Source organism: Mobula birostris, chromosome 30 (genome assembly GCF_030028105.1).
Source record: "Mobula birostris isolate sMobBir1 chromosome 30, sMobBir1.hap1, whole genome shotgun sequence".
NCBI classification, from domain to species: Eukaryota; Metazoa; Chordata; class Chondrichthyes; order Myliobatiformes; family Myliobatidae; genus Mobula; species Mobula birostris.
In genome coordinates this window covers 9,000,297-9,017,944 of record NC_092399.1, presented here as the reverse complement: position 1 = coordinate 9,017,944, position 17,648 = coordinate 9,000,297, and the positions used below count along the sequence as shown (strand labels likewise).

At 40.4% G+C, this 17,648-nt stretch overlaps 1 protein-coding gene across 9 annotated transcripts in view; it reads right to left on the bottom strand.

The window, feature by feature from the left end:
- Positions 1 to 218: 218 nt before the first annotated feature.
- Positions 219 to 17,648, bottom strand: part of col8a2 (collagen, type VIII, alpha 2) — a 223,073-nt gene continuing 205,643 nt past the window's right edge. For 8 of the 9 annotated variants that reach the window (XM_072247123.1, XM_072247122.1, XM_072247121.1 and 5 more), the window contains one exon: positions 219 to 5,227. In XM_072247123.1, the coding sequence (XP_072103224.1) occupies positions 3,306 to 5,227 (1,922 nt within the window). In that variant the 3' untranslated portion in view covers positions 219 to 3,305. Of the gene's footprint in view, positions 5,228 to 7,053; positions 7,151 to 17,648 lie in introns of all 9 variants that reach the window. The other variant, XM_072247127.1, reaches the window with a different exon arrangement.

Below are 17,648 nucleotides of genomic sequence, written 5' to 3'. Positions count from 1 at the left end.
AAATTTTAATAATATTAAAATCATCCATTTGTTTTCTTTTTATATCTAATAATGCAAAGTGAGTTATCATGCTGCCAATTTAGACAAGATAAATTGGATAAGCTTTGACACTGAAAGATGTCTTTTTATCAGGACGTTTCAGGCAGGAACAAAAACAGGAAATGCTTTATTAGAATTACACAAAATAGACAAAAAGTCATTTTTCTTTATACCAGGAAACCCTTTATTGATGTTCTATCAATACAATCAAGTAGTTTAGTTTTCAAAGAAGAGTCTGGCTTTCAATTCCGATAAGAGTGCATTTTACCAGTTGCTATTACAGTGCAGGTTAAGTATTTACAAAAGAAAACTTATCCTTCTACATCAGAAAAAGATGACTACAAAAGGTGAAGATCTCCTCTTAACAAAAAGAGGGAGAATTAGTCTCTTTCTTCATGAGTAATAATTCATTAACATAATCACCCAGACTCAAAATGTGATTTATCAGAAAGCAGTTGATGTGAAAACAACAGCTTATTAAAAATACTTATACTGTAATCTAAAGTTGCATAGTGTGAAATATTGAAATGCAATCCCTTCATGCTGGAATTGTTATGCTGGCTGACATTGGATATAACAATAGATTAATAATGTGTAATGTATAAGTGAATTTTAGATGATAATTCTGTTGACGTTAGTACAGAGAATGAAAGTATCAGTTTGCGGTCCACTGATGCTATATCAGAAAATTCATATGGTAATGTTAACAAATCCATGCCTGTTAATCTCTCCAAGCAATTGATTTAAGCCTTTGTTTCGAACAATGGACATTTCATATAATATCCTTTGCACATTATGATATTACATAGTTTCACATTGCGGTTTATTGCAACAGCTATCGTTATTACATTTTCTGGTAAAAGATAGCTTCATTTGGTGATGTTAATTTTGTTACAAAATAAATTATGTTACAGCCCAGTGCTTATAATTGAAATCTGAGAGAAATTATCAATTCATATTATAATCTCCATGTTTTGAACATTTTTTATGACTTTTGCTCTGAAATTTCTATCCTAATAAACTGAGACAATTATCAACTCATTCCTTCAAACCCACTGTCTGCTGTGCATTTTTCAGTTCAGTTGATTTTAATTCTGTTACATAAAAGGGTAATATGCTAATAAATATGCGTAATTGCACAAAAACAATTGCAGGATCCTGTAAACAGAATTCTTACTGGTGTCATTTCATCATGAGCCAAATTGCTTTGCATATCAGTTTGATTCTGTAAATACAATTTTTCAACTAAAAAGTTAAAAAGTAGTTTGAATTGGTTTACTTTTAACTATTTTATGAGCAGGGTAACTATTATAATTCAGTCAGAATGCGTGGAAAGAACTGGGAGATCATAAAACAGTTTTAATGATCATTATTGACTCATAAGTAGTCAAATTACTTGTTAAACATATTTCATCATTTTTATCAGCCACAACATTTTTGCTGTCCATTCTGAATTTCTTTATTAGTTGATTGTATCAGTAGAATGCATACCTTCCATTTACCTCATTAGAATATTAAACATATCTGTATTATCTTTTCAAATCAAATTGGATGTGTACATTATAGGTTTGAATTACAGCTTGCAACATTGGTTTGCTGTGTCAATAGAAGTGTTAGTAGGCCAGATAGAGAAGAGGCAGGGGGGGGAAATATCAGAGACAAGGCATTTACAAATGAACCAGTGCAAGTAAATTATATTGCAATTTTTTTTATTAACTAAGTTTTACTTGCAGAGAATTTACCAATAAGTATCTCGAGCAACAAAAATAATTTGGCCTCTTATGATCAGAAAAGAAACACTGCCTAGAGGTTTATAATAGTCAATCTGCACGTATCCCCTTTTTGAAAATATAGCACCTACTGTTGTGTACATGCCTTAGCCCAGAAGCACAGACACCGCAACATAATCTGAAACAGCATATGTAATGTATTGCTTTTATGAAGCATTATCCACAATGGGAATAATTTGACATAGTGAATCTCAGCAACGTATAAACCATTGAAGGATCCACTATAAAAGCAATCCAGTGGTCCTTTGCTCCAAGTGCTATTCCCTCTGGGCTCTGGAATGATTTAACTATGGGTTCTCATCAAGGCTGTTGTGTGATGTGCTTTAAAAGACTAAACATTTCACAGTCTTTGCTAGTTTTGAAAAATAGTGGCGTATGTACGTGCAGCACTCTAGCTGCCAGCAAACTGAATTAAATTACCGAGTAACTACACTACATCTGGCCCAGAGATGTCTTCACTATGTTAAAATCATAACAATTTATGATCTAGAAGGAGGTCATTCATTGCATGTGACTATTCTGAGATCACATCAGCTGGGATAATTTAGTATCTCATTAGGGGGAATGACAGATAATGGATGAATTCCTGTTTTGTCTCATCAGTTGGGTCAAATGTTGGGGTACGCCACATTCTGATTTGGGCATTAGCCAATGAACAGCACTCTCTGAGTCAGAAAATTTTGATTCAAATCCCATTCCTGGGACTTGAGCACAAAATAGTCTCTGTACAGTTCAATGTATCCTACCCTTTAATCCAACTAAATTAACGTTTGTGAACATCTCAAGGTACTAAGATAATTCAAGATACATAAAACCTAACCAGTACAAAAGAGACATTTACTTGCACCTACATCATTTATCCTTCAGCCTTCTTCTAGTCAGCATAACATTACTACAAATTAAATTGAAATTTAAAATTCAAGCAAGTTGCAGTGGCGATTATACCATTCCTCAAAAGTTTTAATTCTCAGTAAGTATACAGTGTACACAGTTGTCAGAATTCACAATGAACACCACTAATCATGTATTGCACTTAAAAGATACGATTATAATAATTAGTATACAACTGTGTAATATTGATAGATTGTTTCTGTCAATGGTATAAATGTGAAAAAAGAACAAGAAATGCATCCTTACGCAGAACATTACTCAAAAGTAGCACAGGGAATACAAGTGTCACGTACATCATATCAACTTTCATTGACAAAACCTTTGCCTCTAACTGATCATTAAAAAAAAACAGTTCCACATTTAATCCCTTATAGCATAAGCTGAAAATGTGCAGTCATTAGGGAAAACGTCTGATGTTTGTGGTTGTTATACTATGCCGGTTATCATCCAGAGGCTTTTCTTTTATACTGGAAAATGGTAGCAACATATAGCACTTGTGTGTGTGTGTTTTTTTTTTCCAGTGTCCCTCTTGATACAGTTAATTACTACACAATATATAAATCCGCTAATTCAAGTTGATCATCGTTATGTCGGGCAAAGTAGGAATCCTGAGAATGAGGAATGGATGTAATCTGTGGAATATAAACCATTAGCTTGGTCTGAAGGCATCTGGACCCACACCTGATCATGCTGTCTCAGTTCCAGAACCGCACTTCCTGATGCTTGATCAAGGTATCCTTTCTTATATTCATCATACGTGTACGTTGCAGGCACATTATTCTTGTACAGTGCCACCCAGATACTGGTTCCCTTTACATGCACGTGATAAGCAAAGTAGTAGACACCAGGAACTTGACACGTGAATAGCCCAGTTGCTGGATTATAACCATGTTGTCCATTATACAAAATCCTATCAAACTTAATGGGAACCCCTGATGGTGGAAATGACTTTGTAAGGATTGCAGTGAAAGCTGGAGCTACGCGTGCAGAAATTTCTCCTCTTTCATACTTTGGCTTTCCGTTTCCTGGTATTGAGGCACCATCCACACCACCATTTACTTGCAGGCTAGCAATACCTGTTGTATCCCCATTAACGATGATCCCGGGTGGGCCCGGTGGACCTGGAGGTCCAGGCGGGCCTTGAGCTCCCATCCTACCTGGAATGCCAGGGTGTCCCGTTGGGCCCATTGGTCCTGCAGTTCCTGGTAATCCTAATTTTCCTTCTCCCGGTAAGCCTGGAGGCCCTGATTCTCCTCTGGGACCGGGTAAACCCATTGGTCCTCTAGGTCCTGTAGGCCCCTGCATACCTGGAATTCCTGAAGAACCTCTGTGTCCTGGTTGTCCACCTTGCCCTGGTTCACCTTTGGGTCCTACAGGACCTGCTAATCCTGGTATCCCAGGAGCCCCTGTATGTCCACCATCTCCTTTTGGACCAATTTTACCTGGTGCTCCAGGAAGTCCTTGTAAACCCCTTTCCCCAGGTATACCAGGTTCTCCAGGTACACCACTATATCCCTGATCTCCTTGTCTTCCTTTTGGCCCTGGAGGCCCAGTAAGCCCAATTTTTCCTTCGGGTCCTGGTAGACCATGCTTTCCCATTAAACCCTTGGATCCCATTGGCCCTGGATAACCTTTTTCACCCTTAGGACCTGGTTCACCACGGAAACCGTGTACACCTGGTTCACCCCTGGGTCCTGGAGCACCTGGTGCACCAGGAGGCCCTCGCTGGCCTTTTATTCCATTCATTCCTGGTTTTGCATACCCTGGAACTCCAGGAAAACCCCTCACACCTGGTGGGCCAGGCTCACCTTTATGACCTGCAGCTCCTGGCTTACCTATTAGTCCATCTCGACCTGGTTTTCCTATGCCATCCAATCCTGGCTTCCCTGCAGGACCCTGAGGACCAGGAGGACCTGCTGGGCCAATTTCTCCCCTTGGTCCTGATTCACCTTTTTCACCAGGTACACCTGGTAGGCCATTAATTCCTGGTTTTCCAATACCAGGTAGACCTGGGGGTCCAGATTTTCCTGGAATCCCTTCCTTACCTCTTGAACCTGGAATACCCGGTTTTCCATATCCAACCTCACCTTTGGGGCCACGTTCCCCGGGAAGTCCAGGTTCTCCTTTCTCACCAGGTTCTGCTCTAGGCCCTGGAGCTCCAGGAATCCCCGGGGGCCCTTGCTTCCCAGTTACAGAAAGCCCCACAGGCCCAGGTAACCCTGGAATCCCAGCTGGACCTCGTGGACCTAGATCTCCTCTGGGTCCTACGTCGCCCTTAGGTCCAGGAAGTCCTTTTATTCCTGGCTTACCAGGTATTCCTGGCATTCCTGGTTTTCCAAAGCTCGAAAATCCTGGGGCCCCTGGAGGGCCAGTTGGGCCTGGTCGACCCGGTTTGCCATATCCTGGTTTGCCTGGCATTCCCGGCGGCCCAGGAGGTCCTCTCGGTCCAGGTTTTCCAGGAGCACCTTTATCACCCTTGAGATCCGAAGGAAGAATCACTGGAATTTCTGTTGCAATAAAATAAATATAAAATCATGTCAGATTATGAATCCACAGATTTATTTTGGCATAGAAGATGACCAATCATCCCATCAAGTCTATACTAACATCATATAACCCCCAATATAACCGCCCCTCCCCCCACCTACCACCTTTCCTCTTGAACTCAAATTAATCTCATTCCTGTCCAATTCTCTTTTGAATGGACTGACAGATTATGCTTCCACAGGCCTTACAGGCAATACATTTCTTGTTCTAAGTACTCTCTAGAATTTTAAAAAAAACTTTCCCTCTTGGATCCTTTGCCCAAAATTTTAAAGTCTTCCTGTGGTATTGAACTAACGAGATCAATTTTTAAATCTTGTGGACCTCTATCAAATCTCCTCTTATCTGTCTTCCTTATGAAGAGGACCACCCTATATTTTCCATTCTGATCTTATAACAATCAAGTTCAACATACTTTTACTGTGTTTCTAATCTATGCCCCAGTGAATCCTAGGATCCCATATACTTTAACGACCACTCCCTCAAGCATGTTTTTCCACATTGAATAAACAATTAAACATGATTTTGTTTAGACACTAATGCCATGAAATATGCTGATGACGTTATTTTGTAAAGTTATTGTTTATATTCATTTTAACAGAACTTCAAAATTCATTTATAGTTTCATTGCCCACTGCAAAATGCTGCTTTTGTTAATGCTTAATTCCTGATTTTGCTTTTAGCACAAGGCGTTTATAAATATATAGAACAGATATGAAGACAACATGGGACTTTCATTAATCCCATTGATATACTAACTTGCTGTTGCAAAAAGTTTCACAAGTTTCCTGCCTGAATAGTATAGATATCATTTTACGTGCGAACAAACTCAATGAACTTGCCTTTGACCTTAAAATTTTTAAAGGAATCATAAGATGTACTAACAAAATCTAACGATTCAAAAATCAAAGATTCAAAGTACTTTTGCTCTCAAGGTATGTATACAGAATACAAGTCTGAGATTTGTCCTCCCACGGACAGCCATAAAACAAAGAAACACCATGGAAACCTGCTCAAGAACATACCAAACACTCAACGCTTGAAAAAAAAAGAACAAATTGCAAACACCAAGAAGCAAGCGGACAACACGTAGAATATCAAACATTCAACTATCCTGATCAAACCACTCAAAAATAGCAAAAAAAAAGAGTAACACACATAAAAGTTGCTGGTGAACGCAGCAGGCCAGGTTGACATTTAAGAAGACAGGAGGGGGAGGGATGGAACCAAGAGCTGGACAGTTGACTGGCAAAAGGAATATGAGAGGATGGGCAAGGAGTATAGTGAGGGGGACAGAGGGAGAAAAAGACATTGGCTTCTCAAACTTCCGCTAATATCCCACCTCCCCCTTGTACCCCATCCGTTATTTATTTATATTCACACATTCTTTTTCTCCCTCTGTCCCCCTCACTATACCCCTTACCCATCCTTTGGTTCCCCCCCCTTTTCTTTCTCCCTGGGCCTCCTGTCCCATGATCCTCTCATATCCCTTTTGCCAATCAACTGTCCAGCTCTTGGCTCCATCCCTCCCCCTCCTGTCTTCTCCCATCATTTCGGATCCCCCTCCCCCTCCCACTTCCAAATCTCTTACTAGCTCTTCTTTCAGTTAGTCCTGACAAAGGGTCTCGGCCCGAAACGTTGACTGTACCTCTTCCTAGAGATGCTGCCTGGCCTGCTGCATTCACCAGCAACTTTTATGTGTGTTGCTTGAAATTCCAGCGTCTGCAGATTTCCTCGTGTTTGCGAAAAAAAAGAGTAATTAGAATCCAGTAACACATGCAATATGAACCTCAGAGGCCCCCAGAGTAAGTCCACAGACTCGCCGCAATGTGGATCAATCCTGGCAATGTGGGTCCCAAGACTCCTACACGTTCCTCCAACAGCAGCTGGTGAGAGGGAGAGGGAGACTGGTCAAAAGCAGGCAGATGGCTAATTTTAATTAAACAGTCAAATGAGTACAAGTTGGACCTCATCTTGAACTTCTCTGTCACTCATGTGCTGGGCTGTCGGTCAATGTGAAAGCTCACACCACCTTCCGAACGTCGCTCGCAACCCAGCTCGAGCAAACGGGTCTCCCACCGGATCGTGTGCTACGACCAGTTCTCCCCAGCATGCTCTCTCTTCATCTCCTCTCGAACAAAAGCTCCAAGCCCAGCCTTGGAGTCCCTCACCAGAGAAACCTCCCCTTAACCAGACCATCCTAATTGGATGGCACACGTTTCTCCTCGCTCTTATCTTCAACAGTAACCCAAACATAAGCTGAAAACAAGCAGCTTGCACAGAGCAGCACAGCACAAAATGAAATACATACAGCATAACAGTAAAAAAATATGAACCAGGGCATTACCCAATACAGCTCAAAGATAATTTGTTGCTAACAAAGAACTTTGTACAGGGGCTGAAGAATTTGACCTAAAAACTGGAAAGCAATGCTTGAAAAGTTGAACATCAGTAAAAGAAGTTTAAGTGCAATATCAGTTGAAATTAAATACGAAAAGTAACCCCTATAACTTTCTGAAGCTAGCTTGCAGTGAGATCGCAATCCATTGATTGCAATTCCAGTAACTGCCACAATGGGGCAGAGCTCAATTGCACAAAGCTCTTCAGCCACTGAAGAAATAAAGGGAAATTTCTGTCAAATCGCGAGAGTAAAATTTTATTGCATTAAATTATGTTCAAACTTGAGTGAAAAACCCTACATTGATAAAGTGCCTTTCCCATCCTCATAATTTTATTTTTATTTATTTATTTCGAGATACAGCGTGGAATAAGCACTTCCGGCCCTTCAGACTGTCCAGCCCAGTAATCACCCGATTTAACCCTGGGCTAATCATGGGACAATTTACAATCACCGATTAACCTACCAACCAGTATGCCTTTGGAACGTGGAAAGAAACTGGAGTATGCGATCACGGGGAGAACGTACAAACTCCTTGTAGGCAGCGAAGGGACATGAACCCAGATCGCTGGTAGTGTGAAGTGTTGTGCTTACTACTACACTATCGTGCCGTCCAAATCAACAAAGTACGTGTGAAATAGAATGGTTAAGTCGATACCACTGCACCAGAATTTTATATCGAATGTGATCATAGTTTTAAGTTAAGGTGTTACAAATCAGAACAATTAAAATGTTAATAATTCAGCTGAAAAACTTTATGATTAGTAATTGATTTTATTCTTAAAACACTTAATTTCAGTTTTGACATTATTGAATAAATAGTTTTGAAATTTGAAGCTTAACTCTGCAAGTGCTCCAAAGACATCTAGTCTGCTTGTTCAGGTGCACTTGTATTCTGTGAACATCTGCCAACACCAATCAGTCACTCAGCCATCCCGACTTGATAATTTTGAACTGCCAATACTTCATGTGCTTTTGAATGGCTGTGTTGAATTGGCCCATTATTTAACCAGGTATAAACTAATCCCAAAGCCCTTAGATAAGACCTAAAGAAGACTTTAGAAATGCAGATTAATGTAACGGACTCTTCCAGTTCCTGTAAATTCTGATATGTTCTTTTATAAGTCAGTTCCATGCGGGTAAATGCGTAACGATGGTTAAAATGTAACAGGTCCTGAACAAACAACAGTGTGATTTGGTAAGTAGCCACTATTGCATGTATTGCAGCCCAGTTACCATGCTTTTGTGAGTTAGATAGAGAAGGGTGTATCTCCACCCCCTCCCTTGAAGCATAACACCAGTATAGATCTGATGATCATTTCACAGTTCACCACTGCTAAAGGTCTTATATCATTATTTTAAATGTCTCTAATATCCAGAAACATTACAAACATTTCAAAAAGATCTAAATGGTTTTAGAAGTTATTAAAAATAAGTGTACTTGGTACTTTTAAGTACTAGAAATTAATTAACTGAAACATTACAATAAAGTCAGGTGGGTGGTGTGTAGATACATCTCTAATAAAGGAGTTGTAAGGCACTCCTTCCCTCCACTAGCCTACAGGCCACCCTTGGGCAAAGTGTAGCACTAGTTTAGCCCCCCTCCCCCCCCAAATCAGTGTCACATGAATCCATGGGAGCAGGTGATGGATGGTCATATGAGCAGCTGGTGCGTATCACAAGTCCTGGTTATGCGACCACTGACTCCAGGCAGACAATCTCTGAAGAGTATTAATAATGGTTGGGGGTCACCCGCCTTGTGAAGACACTGCCCAGAAGAAGGCAACGGCAAACCACTTCTGCAAAAAATTTGCCAAGAGCAATCATGGTCATGGGAAAACTATGATCGCCTACATCATATGACAGCACATAACAAACGTGCGAAATGTTGAGGAGGTTAAGGTGCATTGGGGTGTTGGGTGGTGGGGACACGGCAGTGTTAGTGATCAGCTGGGGCTGTTCTTGTCTGAATAATCGTTGCCTGACAATTTACGTCATAGATCTTATCTTTCATTTCAAATGGTTCCATTTTAATATCAGAGAATGTATACAGGAGACAACCTGAAATTCTTACTCTTCACAGACATCCACAAAAACAGAAGAGAATCCCAAAGAATGAACGACAGAAAAACATTACAGCCCCAAAGCCCCCCTTTGCCCTCCCACGCACAAGCAGCAACAAGGCATCAACCACCCCCACCCATTTCAGAAAACATCAGTGCCCACCACCCACCAAGCAACAGCAAAGCCCCCAAAGAGGTTCCACAATAGTGTAGGATAATTTGTAAAACTGAACACTGTTGAGATACGCCAGTCATGAATAGCTTTACTCAGCCTTAAGAAAGCGTTCGTTAATAGCTGAATATTTGGCGCTGACCAAAGAACTTTGGCGGAACTTGAGTGTTGATGGACATTATCTGATGGCACTAATGTGGATTCCTCCCATTTGATGATAGTTGTCTTGGCTGCACTTGTGTCATAATCACATTTGGTAGGTTTTCCAAATCATCATGCTTTGTAGAGATGTGGGTATTTGGAACACGCTGCCAGGTGTGGTGGTGGAGGCAGGTACATTATAGAAATTTGAGAGAGTCTTGGATAGGCACATGGATGATAGAAAAATGGAGGGCTGTGTGGGAGGGAAGGGTTAGATTGATCTTAAGGGTTAAAAGTCATGATGATGATGGTAATAAACAAAAATTTTTTTTAAAAAAAGCAAACAAGTTACCTATAGGTACATTTTAAATAAAGAGTGGTAACTTCATTCAAAGACTGGGATTGCACTAGCACTGACAAAGATCTGGCAAGCATCCAGCCGCTCAGCTTAGAACATAGTTGCTCTGCTGCTGAACCCAGTGATGGGGCCTGAAGTAAACATCAGGTTAGACACATGGGGCATTTTATCTTCAGCTTGTCTCGGACTTCTGGATTTCCGAAGTCCAAGACAAGCTGACTGCTGTATTGCAGTTTGCCAGAGACTTCCTGCAGAACTGATGGCTGGTGATTAGGACGATTTACCAAATTACTTTGTACTGCTTTCAATGCTGTGGGTGAGTATTAATATTATTATGCTCCAGTTGAAAGTCAGACAGGTCCCGTTCAGAAAATGAGCCTTTATCTAAAGCAGAGGTTCCCAACCTGACCCCTCAGTTAATGGTAGGGGTCCATGGCATAAAAAAGGTTGGGAATCCCAGATCTAAAGCATCTATTTTGTGTATGTAGACAAGTTAAGATGTTTATTTGTTTGTTTGTTCATTTACTTACTTACTTATAGACTAACAAACAGTGTGGAAAAGCCACGCTGCCCAGCAATCCCCCGATTTAACCCTAGCCTAATCAAGAGACAATTTACAATGGCCAATTAACCTAGCAACTGGTACATCTTTGGACTGTGAGAGGAAACTGGAGCACCCGGAGGAAAGCTACGTGGTCACGGGGAGAAGAACGTATAAACCCCTTACAGGCAGCAGCGAGAATTGAATCCGGGTCGCCAGTACCGTAAAGCGTTATGCTAACCTCCATGCTACTGTGCACCGTTAGCCACAATAATGAGCAGAATTTAACGAGACTGAATCTCCCAACATTCTAAGACGACTGAAATTTGTTTTGCAGTCCTCAACTATAGTAAACTCTGAATAACATTTAACATCTAAAAGCCATCCAATGGAAATAGTAAACACAATAAATACTATTTAGATCTAACATTGGAGTGTGCATCATATGTAACTTTTATATAATAAACCTATACACTGGTATATTTGGCCATCCTAAACCTGCCACTGCTTTGAGTAATGACTACCAGTTGATCCAACAGCAAGTCAACACGGACTACCCTCATATTTCTGCTTCTGTGCTCTTATGCATTTGCTTGGCAAGTGACAGTCCTCCCAAACTGAAAGCAGTTGAGCGATTCAACAATTCTATGAAATCAGCAGGTGGTGGCTGGGAATGAGAATCTGGGCGAGTTAAAAGCCAAAGTCAGAACTAGATTTATGTTAGCCCCAGTGCAAGCCACTCGTCGAATTGTCACCAACCTTTATTAAAAAATGTACATGTAGGTAACCCGTTTGTTTTTATAATTTTACTTTATATTAATGTTTTAGTATCACTCAGTTTTAATGTAACTCACTTCTGTTCTAAATGCTATTTGCTTACTTTTATTAAATGCACATTTTGGTTTTTTTTTCCACGCTCTGCACATTGAGTGTTTGTCGGGGTTATCTTTCACGGATTCTTTTGGGTTTTTTGTTTCATGCTTGCCTGTAAGGAGACCAGTCTCAAGATATACAGTGCATATTTTGATGAGAAATGTACAATGAACTAATTTCTAGTAGTTAGAACTATTAATTATTTTTAATAATGTCTAAAATTATTTCTTTTTGAAATGTTTGAAATGTTTCTAAATGTCAGAGACATTAATAAAGTGGATTTTTGGATTGTCTTCAGGAATGCAAGGCTAGGGGTGCAAGGAAGGGGAATGCAAATCCTTTTCTTACTGTTGTAAGATCATACTGGTGCATTATCTATCAACACGAACAGAGCTGCTACTTGTTGGCTAGGAAACTTAGCCAACAAGTAGGTTAAGTATTACTAAGTGTGCAGTCTATACAACTTTGATGTGCTATTTGCATGAAGAGCAGGAAGCATATTATCTCTTGATGTGGACAGCACAGACATGTTAGCTGCACATTGCAATGTTCATAACTTTCGATGAAAGGCATTCAGTTTAGGTCTCAGATACGTGGACCACCACATTCTCCTTCTGTCCTGCAGCTCATTCATTTATCCTGGGAGGACGGTGCAATGTAACAATGTCCGTTATGTCCCAAGTTCGCAGATGAACTCGAATATAAAGTGTGTAATATTGTTGATGGGTGGCGGGGTGGAGATACATCTTTACCAAAGGAGGTGTAAGGCGCTCCTTCCCTCCACTAGGCTCTAGGTCACCCTTGCACAGGGTACAGCACCTGCTTAGCCCCCTCACCCCCGATCAGGGTCATGTGAAGCCATAGGAGCTGGTGGTGGTTGGTTATACGAGCAGCTGGTGCATATCACAAGTCCTGGTTATGCAACCATTGACACCAGCAGACACCAGCTGAAGAGTATTGATAATGGCTGGGGTCTTGTAAAGACACTGCCCAGAAGAAGGCAATGGCAAAACACTTCTGTAGAAAAATTTGCCAAGAACAATCATGGCCATGAGATCATAATCGCCTATGGCATACAACACAGCACTTAATGATGATGAAGAATGTCGTCTAGGTATTTAGGCTTATTGCCTGCACTGGTGCAGAGGCTTTGTCTTAGAATGTGGGTGAACATTGGTAAATGAATGGATGACCTCCTAAATGCCAGAAGAAGTTCCCCTGGCACTTTGGAAGCCATCCATCTCTCTCTCCTGTGGCTCGACATGTTGGTTACAATTGGAATTCACAGGAAAACTTTCTGCTGCATCAACTATGATTCCAATGAGTTCGTAGTTTCTGGTGATCAACTTTTGCAGCAAAATTATTTAAGGAATTGATGGTATGGTGCTGGACAATGACTAGTACTGATTATAGTGAAAGACATCTGTAAAATACATCTATCTTGAAGCTACATGAATAAATTTACAGAACATCTTTTGAAACCACTAGATAGTAGTTTACTCCACACAATTCAATGTGAGAATTACTTCCCGAATCTGATTTTGTGCCTACTGTAATATATTTTCTGATACAAATTGATGACATGGCCTTTAATTCTACATACAGGAATAAGATATAATATATTTTTTGATAGAAATTGGTTAAAAAGTTTTTAATTCTATATACAGGATAAAATATTTGGTTACATAGGTTCTGTACTGCTTGGAATTATTATCACTTGGAACTATTCAGGGTAGGTCCCAGAAAACTCCAACTCCATGAGAACACGGCAAGTGAAAGCAGGAAGCATAGTTATGATTGAGAGAATTACTTATTTTATTTTACTTAGAGTTACAGTGTGGAATAGGCCCTACCAACCCTTCAGCCATACCTCACAACTGGATTTAACCCTAACCTAATCACAGGACAATGTACAACTACCTGGTATGTCTTTGGACTGTGGGAGGAAACCAGAGCACACGGAGAAAATCTATGCATTCCACGGGGAAGACGTACAGAGACGCCTTACAGGGTTTGAACTCTGAACTTCAAACTCCAACGCCCCAGAGTGGTAATAGCATTGTGCTAACCACTACGCGACCGTAATGTGATCTTAATTCTCAGAGAGTGCACCAGTAGTCTCTTAGAGTGCCCATAGTGCAGGAAAGAAGGGGAAATAAAATTTATTACTTTGTTTTATTCTTGCTGTAAAATGTTTAAAGATTTATGCATGACAAACTCTGTATTACAAACTAATAGAAAATTGAGTCAAAAGTGTGGATTAACAATTGGAAAACATTAGAGGTTGCTATGTACATTTGTTATGCATGAGCCATCTTTAGCCATCTGAGACATGTTTGAGGCTTTGGCTTTGTACAAAGGAAGAAACATAAATGAGATTTGTTGCCAATATGTCTGACCTTCCTAAAAATCTGGAAAGCTATGTCAGAGAGGGAATGGTTCTCAGATTTGAAGGCTGCTCACATTTTCTTTTAAAATACTGTAGTGAAATTTGGTTCAGAATAATTCCACGTTAATTGTGTCCTGAATACATAACACATCAGCTCACTTAGCAGTGCACAGCTTAAACTCATAAATGATGCACAGGTTTGTGGACGTTCAAGTGCATTTTTTTCTGCGTTTTTATTTATTTAGCTTTTCATGAAATCTGCCTCCACCAATCCAGAAATCCCAAAGCTGGAGACTGACCACGTCCTCGGCCCAGATCACCAGCAGGCTTGCTCACCACGGCAACTGAAAGTCAATCTCGGCAAACAATTAAAGTTTTCTGACTTCATCGCACCATCATCCCTGATGCCTGACGTGGTCATTCTGTCAGAAACCTCGAAGCAGCTGGTCATGGTAGTGCTGACAGCTCCTTGGGAAGACCGGATTGAGGAGGCATTTGAGTGTAAGAAAGCCAAGTACCAGGAGCCGGTAGAGCAGTGCCAGGGACAGGGCTGGCGAGCATGATGTGAGTCTATAGAGGTGAGGTGTAGAGGTTTTGTTGGCTGCTTGCTCCGCAGAACCTACTCTCCCCTCAGTATTATAGGGGCATTACAGAGGCTGCTGAGCGAGTCTCCAGGTGGCTATAAATCAACAGGTGTGACCCGTGGACCAATGCTACTGGGACACAAGCTGGGGCCTGATCAACACTGGCTGGGTTGCCTGGACAAGCATGTCTTACGTTGATACATCCGATGACCCCAGGTTACATCACTGATGCTGTGTCCCAGCACATCCTAGGATGTATCCCAGCATCGCGATCTAGCCCCAGTACTAATTGAAATTATAGTTTTAAATAATGCAGGAATTTGAAAGTAATTTAGGGAAGCTGGTAACTGTTCAGTAGATGCTGAGATTCCATGGTACTGAAGCCTATTTAAGTAACCTGAAAAATCACAGAATCTCATCACTTAAACATTCAATGAACTGGAAACCTGGGTTTTGTGCTGGAAAAACTTGAAAGCTATTTGAAATGAAACATGATTGCTGAGAACTCGTATCCTTACTCCACATATTACCAAAATGTTGTCCCATGAGTGAAGAAACCGTACTGCCAACTGGCACGCCTCTCAGTTATGGTCCAAATGGAATGCATTATTTATGTGTTGGTTCAATATTGATATCATTTTGGAGCTTGAAGTGGGTTCCCTCATTTAGGAGATCTAGGTGCTGAGAGAATGAGACAGCTGAAGTGCAAGGTTATTCCATTCCTTAACAGAATATTTCCAACATTAATAAATACAAAATTCCCCCATCACTCACTTTTAAAAGTAAGTCCAATATCTCATGTTTCTATTTACATGTATTTTTTGGCGGTGTAGATACATCTCTACCGAAAGTGGTGCAAGGCTCTCCTTCCCTCATCTACCCCATAGGTCACCCTTGGACAGGTGTGGCACCTGCTTATCCCCCAAATCAGGGTCATGTGAAGCCATGGGAGCAGGTGGTGGATGGTCCTACAAGCAGCTGGTGCACATCACAAGTCCTGGTTATGTGACCACTGACACCAGGCAGACAATCTCTGAACAGTATTGATAATGGCTGGGGTCAACCATCTTGTAAAGACACTGCCCAGAAGAAGGCAATAACAAACCACTTCTGAAGAACAATCATGGTCAATGCCATGATTGCCCACGTCATACGACATGGCGCATAATAAATCAATGAGCCTTTATATGAAAAGAAACTTACTAAGGTTTGCCAAATGATCTAAAGCAGAATAATATTCCAGATGCCGATGAAGATTTCATCATTTAAGAACATTCTTAAACTCAGCTATATGATCAAATTTTTGTTTAGTCCTTTTATTCTTTTCATTGTTCTGTATTGATTTCTCTGTGAAATGGATTAGGGATAATTTTATGTTTAATAGTGATCCAGAAATACTGTGTTTCACTCTCCGTTTGTGAACTACCTTCATTTGAGGTAAAAAGATAACATGAGAATTGATTTCTGAATGGCAAATTCCGTATCTAGATATGTCTAGATGTATGTACTGTGGGTGTATGTCTCGATAACTACCCAAGTGTGATAATGGTTTGTGAGAATTGTTTGCTTTTTGCATTGAACTGCGATTCTTCTGCTTTGTGTTCTGTTCACAACCGAAGTCAAAGAATCTCAGCGATAACCCAACTAATTTTTACACCATTTCCCACACTTTGTCCACAAAGATGTTAATTTTAACCATAAGAACATTGCATGAAACTTTTAAAAGAATTACCTACAAAGGAATTAATGGAAGATCTGCATCATAGTCAGACATTTGTTGTTTCTCTCTAAACTTTATTTATCATGTTGAAGATGGATAAACACAGGCAGGCTTGAATTTTGAGGAATTTTGGAAGGTCTCAGCCTGAAACGTTGACTGTTCATTCCCCTCCATAGATGCTGCCTGACCTTCTGAGTTCCTCCAGTATTTTGTGTGTATGTTGCTTAAGTTTTCCAGCATCTGCAGAATCTTCTGTGTCTCTAAAATGCTGTTGGGAGTCCTCAGGCCAAAACATTCATTTCCCTCCATAGATGGTGCCTGACCTTCTGAGTTCCTCCAGCAGTTTGTGTGTGTTACTTTGGACTTCCAGCATCTGCAGAATCTCTTGCGTCTATGAATCTTGTGGATTTAATTAACTTGCCTATCGATTTGACCCACTTTGCATTTTATTCCAATGGGAGGGGAACATTCCAAATATAATTTGTCAGGATACACACTAAAGCAATATTACCAGATAGATTAGAAACAGGAACCTCTAGGGTATTCATTAAACAGACTTTCAATTTTTATGTCTGCTGCTGTCTTGAAAGGCAGGAAAAAGATCAAGGAGCTGCTTACTTCAAAAACATATGAACATAATTTAGCAATGAGCAGAGCATATCTTATCTCCAATCTTCATCAAACATCACAACTTTATTGATAGCTTAGGAACTTCTATTTAATGGGAGAAATCCATTTTTCCCATTCCTTTCAACAGAACACACATTGCTGTCAGGGTTGGCCCAATGTAATCCCATGAGTGAAGTGAATTCAATTGTTGACAGGGAAAATATCCAAGAATGAAGAACTCTATGAAATGTCTCCCTGGGTAGTAATCCAGCATTGAAGACCATGTTATTTAACAGTGACCACTTGCATTCCACAGATTTCTTCCCCATGTGTCAACTTCAATGTAACCATAAGGCATTTTATTATCTGCCCATGGTTGCCCTGGGGACCTTTAATTCTGTTCTAAATCACATTTCATCTCAATCCCTATAAAGAGAAAAGTAAACACTTTCAAGAAGAAGCTATTTCTCATATATATTGTTCTATAGAAGATGTCTCTCCCGGTCTTCATGCTTTGATTTTGAGATGGTTTTTGT